Here is a 15,225-nt window from a genome sequence, read left to right on the forward strand (position 1 = left end):
ATTGCCTCCACCATGCTTGACAGATGGCGTCAGGCACTCCTCCAGCATCTTTTCATTTTTTCTTCTTTGTGATCCGAACACCTCAAATTTAGATTTGTTTTCCATAACACTTTTTTCTAATCTTCCTCTGTTCAGTGTCTGTGTTCTTTTTCTTCTTCTTTTTGGCCAGTCTGGCATTTTCTTTGCAACTCTGACTGTACTTGTCCTCTTGCTCAGTTGTACACCGGTGCCTCCCACTCCTCTTTCTATTCTGGTTAGAGCCAGTTTGCGCTGTTCTGTGAAGGGAGTAGTACAAAGCGTTGTACGAGATCGGCAGTTTCTCGCATGGAATAGCCTTCATTTCTCAGAACAAGAATAGACTGACGAGTTTCAGAAGAAAGTACTTTGTTTCTGGCCATTTTGAGCCTATAATCGAACTGACAAATGCTGATGCTCCAGATACTCAACTAGTCTAAAGAAGGCCAGTTTTATTGCTTCTTTAAATCAGGACAACAGTTTTCAGCTGTGCTAACATAATTGCAAAAGGGTTTTCTAATGATCAATTAGCCTTTTAAAATGATAAACTTGGATTAGCTAACACAACGTGCCATTGGAACACAGGAGTGATGGTTGCTGATAATGGACCTCTGTACGCCTATGTAGATATTCCATTAAAAATCAGCTGTTTCCAGCTACAATAGTCATTTACAACATTAACAATGTCTACACTGTATTTCTTATTTTAATGGACATTTTATTTTGCTTTTCTTTCAAATACAGGGACATTTCTAAGTGACCCCAAACTTTTGAATGGTAGCGTACATTTCTTCAACAACAGGTTATGGTCAATAATATCAAAGGCTGCACTGAAATCTAACAGTACAGCTCCCACAATCATCTTATTATCAATTTCTTTCAACCAATCATCAGTCATTTGTGTCAGTGCAGTACATGTTGTGTGCCCTTCTCTATAAGCATGCTGAACATCTGTTGTTAATTTGTTTACAGAGAAATAGCTTTGTATTTGGTCAAACACCATTTGTTCCAACAGTTTGCTAAGAGCTGGCAGCAAGCTGATAGGTCTGCTGTTAGAACCAGTAAAGGCCACTTTACCACTCTTGGGTAGCGGAATGACTTTGGCTTCCCTCCAGGCCTGAGGACAAAGACTTTCCTCCAGGCCTGAGGACAAAGACTTTCCTCTAGGCTCAGATTAGAGATAGGACAGATAGGAGTGGCTATAGAGTCAGCTACCATCCTCAGTAGCTTTCCATCTAAGTTGTTAATGCCAGGAGGTTTGTCATTATTGATCGTTAACAATAATTTCCCCACCTCTCCCACACTAACTTTACAAAATTCAAACATGCAATGCTTTTATTTTTTTTTACGCATGAGTACAGTGGCTCACTTCATTGTTGGGATTTTCTGCCTACGTTTGCCCACTTTGCCAATTAAGTAATCATTAAAATTATTGGCAACATCAAATAGTTTTGTGATGAATAAGCCATCTGATTCGATGAAAAATGGAGTTGAATGTGTCTTTCTGCTCATAATTTAATTCAAAGTACTACAAAGTGTTTGATCTTGGCATAATAATACAGTTTCTTCTTTTTTTTGTTGTTTAGTAACATAATTTCTCAAATTGCAATAAATCAGCCAGTCAGATGTGCAGCCAGACTTACCACTCCTTTTGCCCCATCTCTTTCAACCATACCGTTTTTCAATTCCTCATCAATCCATGGAGCCTTAACAGTTCTAAGTCAGTTTCTTAGCAGGTGCATGTTTATCAATAATTGGAAGAAACTATTTCATATATTCATCTGGATGCTCCTTATTAAATCACATCAGACCAACAAATATTTTGAAAATCATCCACGTAAGAGTCACAGAAAAGTATTTTGTATGATCTCTTATACACTATTTTAGTCCCAGCTTTTGGAACTTTGGCTTTCCTGCATATAGCCACTATATTGTGATCAATGCATCCAAAGCACACACATTCTTGGGTCGCTCGTCTTTTCAGTTCGTTGCAGCTAGCGACTGGAACGAGCTGCAACAAAGTGGACAGTTTTATCTCAATCTCTTCATTCAAAGACTCAATCATGGACACTCTTACTGATGATAGTTGTGACTGCTTTGCGTGATGTATTGCTGTCTCTACCTTCTTGCCCTTTGTGCTGTTGTCTGTGCCCAATAATCTTTGTACCATGTTGTGCTGCTGCCATGTGGTGTTGTTGTCTCTAGGTCTCTATGTAGTGTTGTTTCTCTTGTCGTGATGTGTGTTTTGTCCTATATTTTTATTTACTTTATTTTAATCTTAATCCCTGTCCCTGCAGGAGATCTTTTGCCTTTTGGTAGGCCATCATTATAAATTAGAATTTGTTCTTAACTGACTTGCCTAGTTAAATAAAGGTTAAATAAATAAAAAATACACCTGTAAAACAAAGTTCTACAGTATTAGTAAACATGTGATCAATACATGGGGAGGATCTTGTTCCTGTAGTGTTTGTAAACACCCTGGTAGGTTTATTAATAACCTGAACCAGATTACAGGAACTGGTTACAGTAAGAAGCTTCCTCTTGAGCGGACAGCTTGATGAAAACCAGTCAATATTCAGGTCCCCAAGAAAGTAGACTTCTCTGTTTACACATTCAAACATTTCACACATATTATTAAGATACTGACTGTTAGCACCTGGTGGCCTACAGCAACACCCCAAAAGAAAAGGCGTTAGATGTGCCAGGTGAACCTGCTACCACAACACTTCAATAACACTATACATAAGATCTTCTCTAAGCATTACAGGGATGTGGCTCTGAATATATACAGTAACACCTCCCCCATAAGCATTACAGGGATATGGCTCTGAATATATACAGTAACACCTCCCCCATAAGCATTACAGGGATATGGCTCTGAATATATACAGCAACACCTCCCCCATAAGCATTACAGGGATATGGCTCTGAATATATACAGTAACACCTCCCCCATAAGCATTACAGGGATGTGGCTCTGAATATATACAGTAACACCTCCCCCATAAGCATTACAGGGATGTGGCTCTGAATATATACAGTAACACCTCCCCCATAAGCATTACAGGGATGTGGCTCTGAATATATACAGTAACACCTCCCCCATAAGCATTACAGGGATGTGGCTCTGAATATATACAGTAACACCTCCCCCATAAGCATTACAGGGATATGGCTCTGAATATATACAGCAACACCTCCCCCATAAGCATTACAGGGATATGGCTCTGAATATATACAGCAACACCTCCCCCATAAGCATTACAGGGATATGGCTCTGAATATATACAGTAACACCTCCCCCATAAGCATTACAGGGATATGGCTCTGAATATATACAGCAACACCTCCCCCATAAGCATTACAGGGATATGGCTCTGAATATATACAGTAACACCTCCCCCATAAGCATTACAGGGATATGGCTCTGAATATATACAGCAACACCTCCCCCATAAGCATTACAGGGATATGGCTCTGAATATATACAGCAACACCTCCCCCATAAGCATTACAGGGATATGGCTCTGAATATATACAGTAACACCTCCCCCATAAGCATTACAGGGATATGGCTCTGAATATATACAGTAACACCTCCCCCATAAGCATTACAGGGATATGGCTCTGAATATATACAGCAACACCTCCCCCATAAGCATTACAGGGATATGGCTCTGAATATATACAGTAACACCTCCCCCATAAGCATTACAGGGATATGGCTCTGAATATATACAGTAACACCTCCCCCATAAGCATTACAGGGATATGGCTCTGAATATATACAGCAACACCTCCCCCATAAGCATTCCTGTCTCTTCTATAGATGTTATATCCTTGTATTGCTACTGATGTATCATCATGTTAATGATCTAAGTGAGTCTCAGAAATGGATAATATATGAACGTTATCTGATGTCATCAAGTTATTGAATTTATTCATCTTATTTCTAAGGCTACGTATATTAATATGGGATATTTTCAGCCCTTTCCTGGGTAGCTGATCAGAGATGGACATAATACTGAGAAGAGCAAACAAAGCAAGAGACATAAACATACATTCAGCAGTCCATTAATCAGTTGGCGTGTGTGTGTGCTGCGGGGTTGAAGCTACGAACCCATAGGTTCTCTTACCCCTAACATGCTTTTGGGAGGGAGGGTGGAAAATAAGCATTTCACTGTGACAAATACAATTTGCCAATCTTGCCGTTAAACTCATCAATCTGACCCTGGGATAAATGCAAACTGTTCTTCAGGTCCTGGACCTCTCTGGTCAGGTCGTCCATTCTTTTATTAGTTGACTCCACCAGTATTGTTCTTCAGGTCCTGGACCTCTCTGGTCAGGTCGTCCATTCTTTTATTAGTTGACTCCACCAGTATTGTTCTTCAGGTCCTGGACCTCTCTGGTCAGGTCGTCCATTCTTTTATTAGTTGACTCCACCAGTATTGTTCTTCATGTCCTGGACCTCTCTGGTCAGGTCGTCCATTCTTTTATTAGTTGACTCCACCAGTATTGTTCTTCATGTCCTGGACCTCTCTGGTCAGGTCGTCCATTCTTTTATTAGTTGACTCCAACAGTATTGTTCTTCATGTCCTGGACCTCTTTGGTCAGGTCATCCATTCTTTTATTAGTTGACTCCACCAGTATTGTTCTTCATGTCCTGGACCTCTCTGGTCAGGTCGTCCATTCTTTTATTAGTTGACTCCACCAGTATTGTTCTTCATGTCCTGGACCTCTCTGGTCAGGTCGTCCATTCTTTTATTAGTTGACTCCACCAGTATTGTTCTTCAGGTTCTGGACCTCTCTGGTCAGGTCGTCCATTCTTTTATTAGTTGACTCCACCAGTATTGTTCTTCATGTCCTGGACCTCTCTGGTCAGGTCGTCCATTCTTTTATTAGTTGACTCCACCAGTATTTGGACAAAACACTAAGCTATTTTCTTGTTGTTGTAACAACTGCTTGTAGAACTCTTTTTGTTTGTTTAAAATATCCTTCACCTGTGATAGAGACAATCAATCACATGTATTTATAAAGCCCTTTTTACATCAGCTGATGTCACAAAGTGCTATACAGAAACCCAGCCTGAAACCCCAAACAACAAGCAATGAAGATGTAGAAGCACGGTGGCTAGGAAAAACTCCCTAGAAAGGCAGGAACCTAGGAAGAAACCTAGAGAGAAACCAGGCTATGAGGGGTGGCCAGTCCTCTTCTGGCTGTGCTGGGTGGAGATAAGAGTACATGGCCATTTAAGGCCATATTGTTCTTCATGATGTTCAAACAGTACTCCCGCCTGCTTTGGTCTTTGTCATGTCAACAACGTAGGTTACGCTGTTACTTCCAGACAGGGCAGGTTGCAAGGATCTAGACAGCCACAAGCCTGGGACAATCTGCGGTCCCAGTCACAATGGCTAACCTCGTCACGGGCTGCGCTCAAGAACACCCAGCTAGCTTAATGTCAAATCATATCAAATTGTATTTGTCACATGCGCAGAATACAACAGATGTAGACCTTACAGTGAAATGCTTACTTACAAGCCCTTAACCAACAATGCAGTTTTAAGAAAATACCTAAAAAAAGTAAGAGATAATAATAACAAATAATTAACGAGCAGCTGTAAATAACAATAGCTACAGTGGGGAGAACAAGTATTTGATACACTGCCGATTTTGCAGGTTTTCCTACTTACAAAGCATGTAGAGGTCTGTAATTTTTATCATAGGTACACTTCAACTGTGAGAGACGGAATCTAAAACAAAAATCCAGAAAATCACATTGTATGATTTTTAAATAATTAATTTGCATTTTATTGCATGACATAAGTATTTGATACATCAGAAAAGCAGAACTTAATATTTGGTACAGAAACCTTTGTTTGCAATTACAGAGATCATACGTTTCCTGTAGTTCTTGACTAGGTTTGCACACACTGCAGCAGGGATTTTGGCCCACTCCTCCCTACAGATCTTCTCCAGATCCTTCAGGTTTCGGGGCTGTCGCTGGGCAATACGGACTTTCAGCTCCCTCCAAAGATTTTCTATTGGGTTCAGGTCTGGAGACTGGCTAGGCCACTCCAGGACCTTGAGATGCTTCTTACGGAGCCACTCCTTAGTTGCCATGGCTGTGTGCTTCGTGTCGTTGTCATGCTGGAAGACCCAGCCACGACCCATCTTCAATGCTCTTACTGAGGGAAGGAGGTTGTTGGCCAAGATCTCGCGATACATGGCCCCATCCATCCTCCCCTCAATACGGTGCAGTCGTCCTGTCCCCTTTGCAGAAAAGCATCCCCAAAGAATGATGTTTCCACCTCCATGCTTCACGGTTGGGATGGTGTTCTTGGGGTTGTACTCATACTTCTTCTTCCTCCAAACATGGCGAGTGGAGTTAGACCAAAAAGCTCTATTTTTGTCTCATCAGACCACATGACCTTCTCCCATTCCTCCTCTGGATCATCCAGATGGTCATTGGCAAACTTCAGACAGGCCTGGACATGCACTGGCTTAAGCAGGGGGACCTTGCGTGCGCTGCAGGATTTTAATCCATGACGGCGTAGTGTGTTACTAATGGTTTTCTTTGAGACTGTGGTCCCAGCTCTCTTCAGGTCATTGACCAGGTCCTGCCGTGTAGTTCTGGGCTGATCCCTCACCTTCCTCATGATCATTGATGCCCCACGAGGTGAAATCTTGCATGGAGCCCCAGACCGAGGGTGATTGACCGTCATCTTGAACTTCTTCCATTTTCTAATAATTGTGCCAACAGTTGTTTCCTTCTCACCAAGCTGCTTGCCTATTGTCCTGTAGCCCATCCCAGCCTTGTGCAGGTCTACAATTTTATCCCTGATGTCCTTACACAGCTCTCTGGTCTTGGCCATTGTGGAGAGGTTGGAATCTGTTTGATTGAGTGTGTGGACAGGTGTCTTTTATACAGGTAACGAGTTCAAACAGGTGCAGTTAATACAGGTAATGAGTGGAGAACAGGAGGGCTTCTTAAAGAAAAACTAACAGGTCTGTGAGAGACGGAATTCTTACTGGTTGGTAGGTGATCAAATACTTATGTCATGCAATAAAATGCAAATTAATTATTTAAAAATCATACAATGTGATTTTCTGGATTTTTGTTTTAGATTCCGTCTCTCACAGTTGAAGTGTACCTATGATAAAAATTACAGACCTCTACATGCTTTGTAAGTAGGAAAACCTGCAAAATCGGCAGTGTATCAAATACTTGTTCTCCCCACTGTATATACAGGCGGTACCGGTACAGAGTCAATGTGCGGGGGCACTGGGGCCCCCAAACAGCTCCTCAGATCCGGCCTTGGGATCTGTCCAGTCCAGGATCACTGGATCACTGATCACTATACAGATAGTAACGGTCCCAGCAACTGATGCCAACCACGTCACAGGATCCAAAATCATGGACTAATCATTGATGTAGTCTATCAAAGTAATCATACCGAATATTTTACAACATTTAAATTTGACTATATTTAACTCTTGGCTTAAGTAAAACCTTTTAAACTTCTTCAACTACCACAAAAATACATGTAAAGAGTTGAAGCAAGTCCCATCAAATTTTTCATAATGGAAAATTACCATCTAGTTATTATTAGGTGGGACTTTGCGAAGCAAAAGTCCCCACTTTAAATCTTCGTCATACATCTTCTTCTTATTTTTCTGCATGCTACTCCTCTTACACCGTTTACGCTAGAAACACCATTCAAAGTTTAAAATGTGCAGACTGGTCTGGAATAGTGTGCTTGCATACCACTTTTTAAATTATACTTTTTAAACTATACATTTTTTGGTCTTTCTTTTTGTCCATTCATTTTAATGGGACTTTTTTCAACATTCTAAAGCTCCCCGTTGTGACATCAACGTTTCTAACATTCACTGTAAACAATGTAACTTTTGACCCCTTTGCAATTATCTTAGGCAAAAAGTTAGAGCATATGAAATCTTCCTCTACTTCTCTGCTTTTCAAACCTGAAATAATAACATCATTATCTGGTACCTATCAAACGCTACAGCTGTTTAAGTAACCGCATCAACAACATTTTTTCTAACTTTTTATAAACAACTGAACTTTTGACCACTTAACCAACAAGTTAGACAAAAAGTTAGAGGGTGTGACATCTTCGTCTACGGCTCTGCTATTCAAATATGTTTGCAGAACAAAAATATCCGCTACGGATCTAACTATACAGCTGTTTTAGTAAATATATGAACACATTTTCCCCAACTTGTTCCAAACAACTGCCGTTTTGACCACTCCCTCAAAAAGTCAAAAAGTTCCTCTACTTCTCTGCTTTCCAAATCTGGCTTTGAACAATAATATCTGCTACCAATAAAAAGTGAGTTGTTTGTAGGAGTTTAGAGTGATGAAAAAATAAGCTAGCTAACAGCATCTCATATCATGTCATTGAGCAGCTCAAACGGAGTCATTGCTATGGATACCGATGCATTCAATAATTCACAAACAGTAATTATTGAACTGTTCAAGTTAGGGACACCAAACAAACTTTCACATGTTCAGGCTATGCTAACTTCAAATTCTCAAAAACTTTGATCAACTATAACTAAATGAAAATGGCATAAAATAACCCACTACGAGTAACACTTGAATCATTCAAGCTAGAGACATCAAACCAATTGTCACATGTTCAGGCTATCCTAACATCAAATTCTTTAAAACTTGTATCAACTATAACTAGAAAATTTGCATAAAATAACCCACCAACAGTAACTCTTGAACCATTCAAGCTAGAGACAACCAAACCAACTTTAACTTGTTCAGGCTATCATATCCTATCAATTAATCGAGCTAACAAGCTTCACAAGCTAGCAAGCACACCACATTTTCTTCAGAAAATGTACTTTTCTAGTTATTGGTGAAGGAAAAAAAATCCCATGAGATGAAAAGGTCGGGAATGTTCAGTTTAGCAACATAATAAAGGTCCAATGGCTACACCCTCTCATGCAAGACTCAACTTATCTAAACACATTTCGATTGACCACGCGGTGGCACTATAATGGGCACATTATATCTCTTTATATCTCTTGATCTGTTTGACTCAGAGTGATGAAATGTGTCACACACGCTCAGGGAGGTGAGTCAAGCTTACCTGTAGAAAATAGTTGAGTTTGGCCGCATGGTGGCGCTGTTGGACAGAAAAAAACATTCATGCAAGCTCATTGGTTCATAGTGGCCATGTTGTTTAAAGACGTGCATCCATAAATGCTATATACCAAATTTACCAATCGGTTAAGCAGTTCAGGAGAAGAAGACATTTAAAATAGTCAAAAATACATCAAAGTTATATTGCATGATCTGGTTGATTTAGAGTTCTGATATTTGCCAAGCGTGGTCATGAGTACAGACGTATCTCATCCTAAGGCGATGTGTCCTGATGGTGGCACAGTGGACCCACAGTTTGAACCCTGGTAAGGCTGTTTGCAGGTATATTTAGGGGTTCAAGCAGCAAAGCTGGTGAAACCCTGTTGTATTTGTTCCACTTCATTATTGTCATTATTATTATATTCCTCTTTCTACCATGTTGGTGAAGAAAAAAACAATTTCCATGAGATGGAAAGGCCCAGGACTGTGCAACTTAACAACATGGTAAAGGTCCTAGGGCCACACCCTCTCACGCAATACCATGGCAATTGGCCACATGGTGGCTCTATAACAAGAGATTGAAAAGTCTAAGTTATGTAATTTAGTTCATAGGTCCCTCCCCTCACAAAGAACAAATTTGCCTCAAGAACCCATAAAGTCCACCTCTGCTATGACTGTGTTCTCCCTATGTATGTCATGTTGTGTTACTGTATATTATTGTATGGACTGGTAGTTCAGTATATTATATACATTTAGCAGACACTTTTGTCCAGTAGCCCGAAATATATTCCAACCACCTGAGACTGAGGATACCCTACCCATGGTGTATCACCATGTTACCTCTGCTGGAGCAGGGTCACATGCACAGCGATGTGAAAGGTCAGGGAGGAGATGGTGATTGAGAGTGACAGTGTCCTAGGGACACTTTAGGGTGTATGTACTCTGGAGCCCTGAATGTTATTCTTCTCTTGTTGCAGTCTTCACCTATTGTGAACCTCCCTATAGTTCAAGGTAAGAAGCATATTGTTCATATCATAGTACATTATCTCCAAATAATGGTTCTACATGTAGAATAATCTTTCAGATTTATAAGAAAGGTATAAACTCACAATTTAATGATGTTGTTTCTTTTTTTTTCTGGTCGCAGCGGTCATCCTGTTCGGCGAGCCAATCCGATGGGAGACCAACCTGCAGCTGATCATTGATGTGTTGCTGACCAATGGGAGCCTGGGTAACACCCATGAGATGCGTCACTCCGCCCACCTGCCGCTGCTGGCCTGTAACATGGACCTGATGTGGATGGCCGAGGCCCAGTCTCCACGGTAACAAGTCACTGAGAAAGATTACACTAAGTGACATGGAACAATGGTTGACAAATGTTTTAGTCACACTGTCTGTCATTATGTGTGTGTGTGTTGCGTAGGTTTGGCCACGGGATGTTCCTTGTGTGTCTGGAGAACATCTACAGGAAGATAACGGGTCAGGAGCTGAAGTACGAAGCTCTGATGGGGAAACCTTCTGAACTAACATATCACTTCGCTGAGTACCTCATCAGGGAGCAGGCTGCAGAGAGAGGCTGGAGGACACCTATAAGAACACTCTACGCTATCGGGTAATAACCCCATCAGAACACTATACACTATCAGGTTATAAGGTACACCCATCAGAGCAGTATACACTATCAGGTTAGAACCTACAACCTTCAGAACACTATCGGATAATAACCCCCATCAGAACACAAACCGCTATTGGATAATAACCCCCATCAGAACACAAAACACTATTGGGTAATAGCCCCATCAGAACACTATACACTATCGGATTAGAACCTACACCCATCAGAATACAATACACTAGAGTAATAACCCCTTCAGAACCCTCAACGCTATCAGGTTAGAACCTACACCCATCCTAACACTATACGGTATCGGGTAACAGCTCCATCAGAACACAATACACTATCGGGTTAGAACCTACACTCAACAGAACACTATACGGTATCGGGTAACAGCACCATCAGAACACAATACATTATTGAGTAATAACCCCATCAGAACACAATACACTATCAGGTTAGAACCTACAACCATCAGAACACAATACACTATTGGGTAATAAACATATCAGCATGATATCGGCTTGGAACCTACACCCATCAGAACACTATACACTATCGAGTAATAACCCCATCAGAACACTATACAGTATGAGGTTAGAAGCTACACTCATCAGAACACTATCGGGTTAGAACCAACAACCATCAGAACACTATACACTATCGGGTTAGAACCTACAACCATCAGAACACAATACACTATTGGGTAATAAACATATCAGCATGATATCGGCTTGGAACCTACACCCATCAGAACACTATACACTATCGGGTTAGAACCTACAACCATCAGAATACTATACACTATCGGGTTAGAACCTACAACCATCAGAACATTATACACCATCGAGTAATAACCCCATCAGAACACTATCGGGTAATAAATCCATCAGAACACTCCACGCTATCAGCATAGAACCTACACCCATCAGAACACTATCGGGTTAGAACCTACACGTATCAGAACACTATACACTATCAGGTTAGAACCTACACCCATCAGAACACTATACACTATCAGGTTAGAACCTACACCCATCAGAACACTATCGGGTTAGAACCTACAACCATCAGAACACTATACACTATCAGGTTAGAACCTACAACCATCAGAACACTATACACTATCAGGTTAGAACCTACAACCATCAGAACACTATACACTATCAGGTTAGAACCTACACCCATCAGAACACTATACACTATCAGGTTAGAACCTACACCCATCAGAACACTATCGGGTTAGAACCTACACGTATCAGAACACTATACACTATCGGGTTAGAACCTACACCCATCAGAACACTATACACTATCAGGTTAGAACCTACAACCATCAGAACACTATACACTATCAGGTTAGAACCTACACCCATCAGAACACTATACACTATCAGGTTAGAACCTACAACCATCAGAACACTATACACTATCGGGTAATAGCCCCATTAGAACACTATACGCTATCGGGTAAGTACCCTAAACCCATCAGAACACTATACACAATCAGGTTAGGACCTACACCCATTGGAACACTAAACGCTATCGTGTTAGAACCTACACCCATCAGAACACTATACGTCTACGCTGTCGGGTAAGGAACCACCCATCTGAGACAAAGCTGTAAGAAAACCTACGCTTCACTCTAATTATTTTTCCTTACTCATACAGTGGGGAGAACAAGTATTTGATACACTGCCGATTTTGCAGGTTTTCCTACTTACAAAGCATGTAGAGGTCTGTCATTTTTATCATTGGTACACTTCAACTGTGAGAGACGGAATCTAAAACAAAAATCCAGAAAATCACATTGTACGATTTTTAAGTAATTAATTTGCATTTTATTGCATGACATAAGTATTTGATCACCTACTAACCAGTAAGAATTCCGGCTCTCACAGACCTGTTAGTTTTTCTTTAAGAAGCCCTCCTGTTCTCCACTCATTACCTGCATTAACTGCACCTGTTTGAACTCGTTACCTGTATAAAAGACACCTGTCCACACAGTCAATCAAACAGACTCCAACCTCTCCACAATGGCCAAGACCAGAGAGCTGTGTAAGGACATCAGGGATAAAATTGTAGACCTGCACAAGGCTGGGATGGCCTACAGGACAATAGGCAAGCAGCTTGGTGAGAATGCAACAACTGTTGGCGTAATTATTAGAAAATGGAAGAAGTTCAAGATGACGGTCAATCACCCTCGGTCTGGGGCTCCATGCAAGATCTCACCTCGTGGGGCATCAATGATCATGAGGAAGGTGAGGGATCAGCCCAGAACAACACGGCAGGACCTGGTCAATGACCTGAAGAGAGCTGGGACCACAGTCTCAAAGAAAACCATTAGTAACAAACTATGCCGTCATGGATTAAAATCCTGCAGCGCACGCAAGTTCCCCCTGCTCAAGCCAGCGCATGTCCAGGCCCGTCTGAAGTTTGCCAATGACCATCTGGATGATCCAGAGGAGGAATGGGAGAAGGTCATGTGGTCTGATGAGACAAAAATAGAGCTTTTTGGTCTAAACTCCACTCGCCGTGTTTGGAGGAAGAAGAAGGATGAGTACAACCCCAAGAACACCATCCCAACCGTGAAGCATGGAGGTGGAAACATCATTCTTTGGGGATGCTTTTCTGCAAAGGGGACAGGACGACTGCACCGTATTGAGGGGAGGATGGATGGGGCCATGTATCGCGAGATCTTGGCCAACAACCTCCTTCCCTCAGTAAGAGCATTGAAGATGGGTCGTGGCTGGGTCTTCCAGCATGACAACGACCCGGAACACACAGCCAGGGCAACTAAGGAGTGGCTCCGTAAGAAGCATCTCAATGTCCTGGAGTGGCCCAGCCAGTCTCCAGACCTGAACCCAATAGAAAATCTTTGGAGGGAGCTGAAAGTCCGTTTTGCCCAGCGACAGCCTCGAAACCTGAAGGATCTGGAGAAGGTCTGTATGGAGGAGTGGGCCAAAATCCCTGCTGCAGTGTGTGCAAACCTGGTCAAGAACTACAGGAAACGATGATCTCTGTAATTGCAAACAAAGGTTTCTGTACCAAATATTAAGTTCTGCTTTTCTGATGTATCAAATACTTATGTCATGCAATAAAATGCAAATGAATTACTTAAAAATCATATAATGTGATTTTCTGGATTTTTGTTTTAGATTCCGTCTCTCACAGTTGAAGTGTACCTATGATAAAAATTACATACCTCTACATGCAGGAAAACCTGCAAAATCGGCAGTGTATCAAATACTTGTTCTCCCCACTGTATGTAGTAATGCTGTAAAATATACTGTATTAACATGTTACACCTATGTAGTATTGCTGTAATGATACTACTGACATGTTATCAGATACCCTGTTCCCTTCTAACTAGTGTCCAACCTTTATTCCATCTAACAAAGAGACAACCTGATGACAGATATCTATGGAGCCAACCTGTATAACCGCTATCTGGAGGAAAGGGTCCGGACCAGGCAGACTGCTGCCCAAGTAGTGCAGGCCACGGTGGAGGGTACAGGGGGCGGAGGGTCCCCTAAAGCCCTTCTCCAGGACCAGGACATAGAGACGGCCTTGGAGAGCGAGCTGGCCTCCCCCTCCGCCACCTCCTGTAAATCCCTGCTGGTATGTACCGGTGTCTATAACCCTCACAGCGAGGTGCCGGCTGATGCCAGCCACAGCATCACCGAGACTGTGTTCCATGGTCACCGGGACTTCCGTTTCGACCCGGCCCTGATGGAACCAGGACACATCGTACAGGACGTACACAACGCTGTGGAACTCATCTGTCAACAGGAGAACTTTGTCTCGACTAGGCATTGACCTGTAGAATAGCATTTGTATAACTTTGTATCTGTACGTCCAAAATGACCCTATTCCCTGTGTAGTTCAAAAGATAGGGAATATGGTGCCATTTCATATTTGTATATCAGATCCCAGTGAGGATGGTTTCAGCGTTAAAAACTGAAGAAGAAACAGAGTCTGAGACTGTAGAAACATTAGAGTCTGAGACTGTAGAAATGGTAGGAATAGTAGAGTCTGAGGCTGTAGAAACAGTAGAGTCTGAGACTGTAGAAACAGTAGAGTCTGAGACTGTAGAAATGGTAGGAATAGTAGAGTCTGAGGCTTTAGAAACAGTAGAGTCTGAGTCTGTAGAAACAGAAGGCACACCTGTTAATTGAAATGCATCCCAGGTGACTACCTCATGAAGCTGGTTGAGAGAATGTCAAGCGTGTGCAAATCTAGGCAAAGGGTGATTACTTTGAAGAATCTCAAATATAAAATATATTTTGATTTGTTTAACAGTTTTTTGGTTACTACATGATTCCATACGTGTTATTTCATAGTTTTGATGTCTTCACTATTATTCTACAATGTAGAAAATAGTAAAAAAATAAAGAAAAACCCTGGAATGAGTAGGTGTGTCCAAATGTTTGACTGGTAATATATTTGATCAGCTTACTTTTCAAAACGATGGAAAAGC

General features: G+C 41.5%; 1 protein-coding gene across 1 annotated transcript in view; it reads left to right on the plus strand.

Moving 5' to 3' along the window:
• LOC139536422 (haloacid dehalogenase-like hydrolase domain-containing 5) overlaps nucleotides 1-15,158 on the plus strand; it is a 33,938-nt gene extending 18,780 nt beyond the window's left edge. Inside the window, exons 5-8 of the mRNA XM_071336952.1 lie at nucleotides 10,108-10,141; nucleotides 10,278-10,452; nucleotides 10,554-10,742; nucleotides 14,147-15,158. Coding sequence (XP_071193053.1) covers nucleotides 10,108-10,141; nucleotides 10,278-10,452; nucleotides 10,554-10,742; nucleotides 14,147-14,564 — 816 coding nt within the window. The 3' untranslated portion in view covers nucleotides 14,565-15,158. The remainder of the gene's footprint in view (nucleotides 1-10,107; nucleotides 10,142-10,277; nucleotides 10,453-10,553; nucleotides 10,743-14,146) is intronic.
• The last annotated feature ends 67 nt before the right edge of the window (nucleotides 15,159-15,225 follow it).

This window comes from Salvelinus alpinus, chromosome 12 (genome assembly GCF_045679555.1).
Source record: "Salvelinus alpinus chromosome 12, SLU_Salpinus.1, whole genome shotgun sequence".
Classification (NCBI taxonomy): Eukaryota; Metazoa; Chordata; class Actinopteri; order Salmoniformes; family Salmonidae; genus Salvelinus; species Salvelinus alpinus.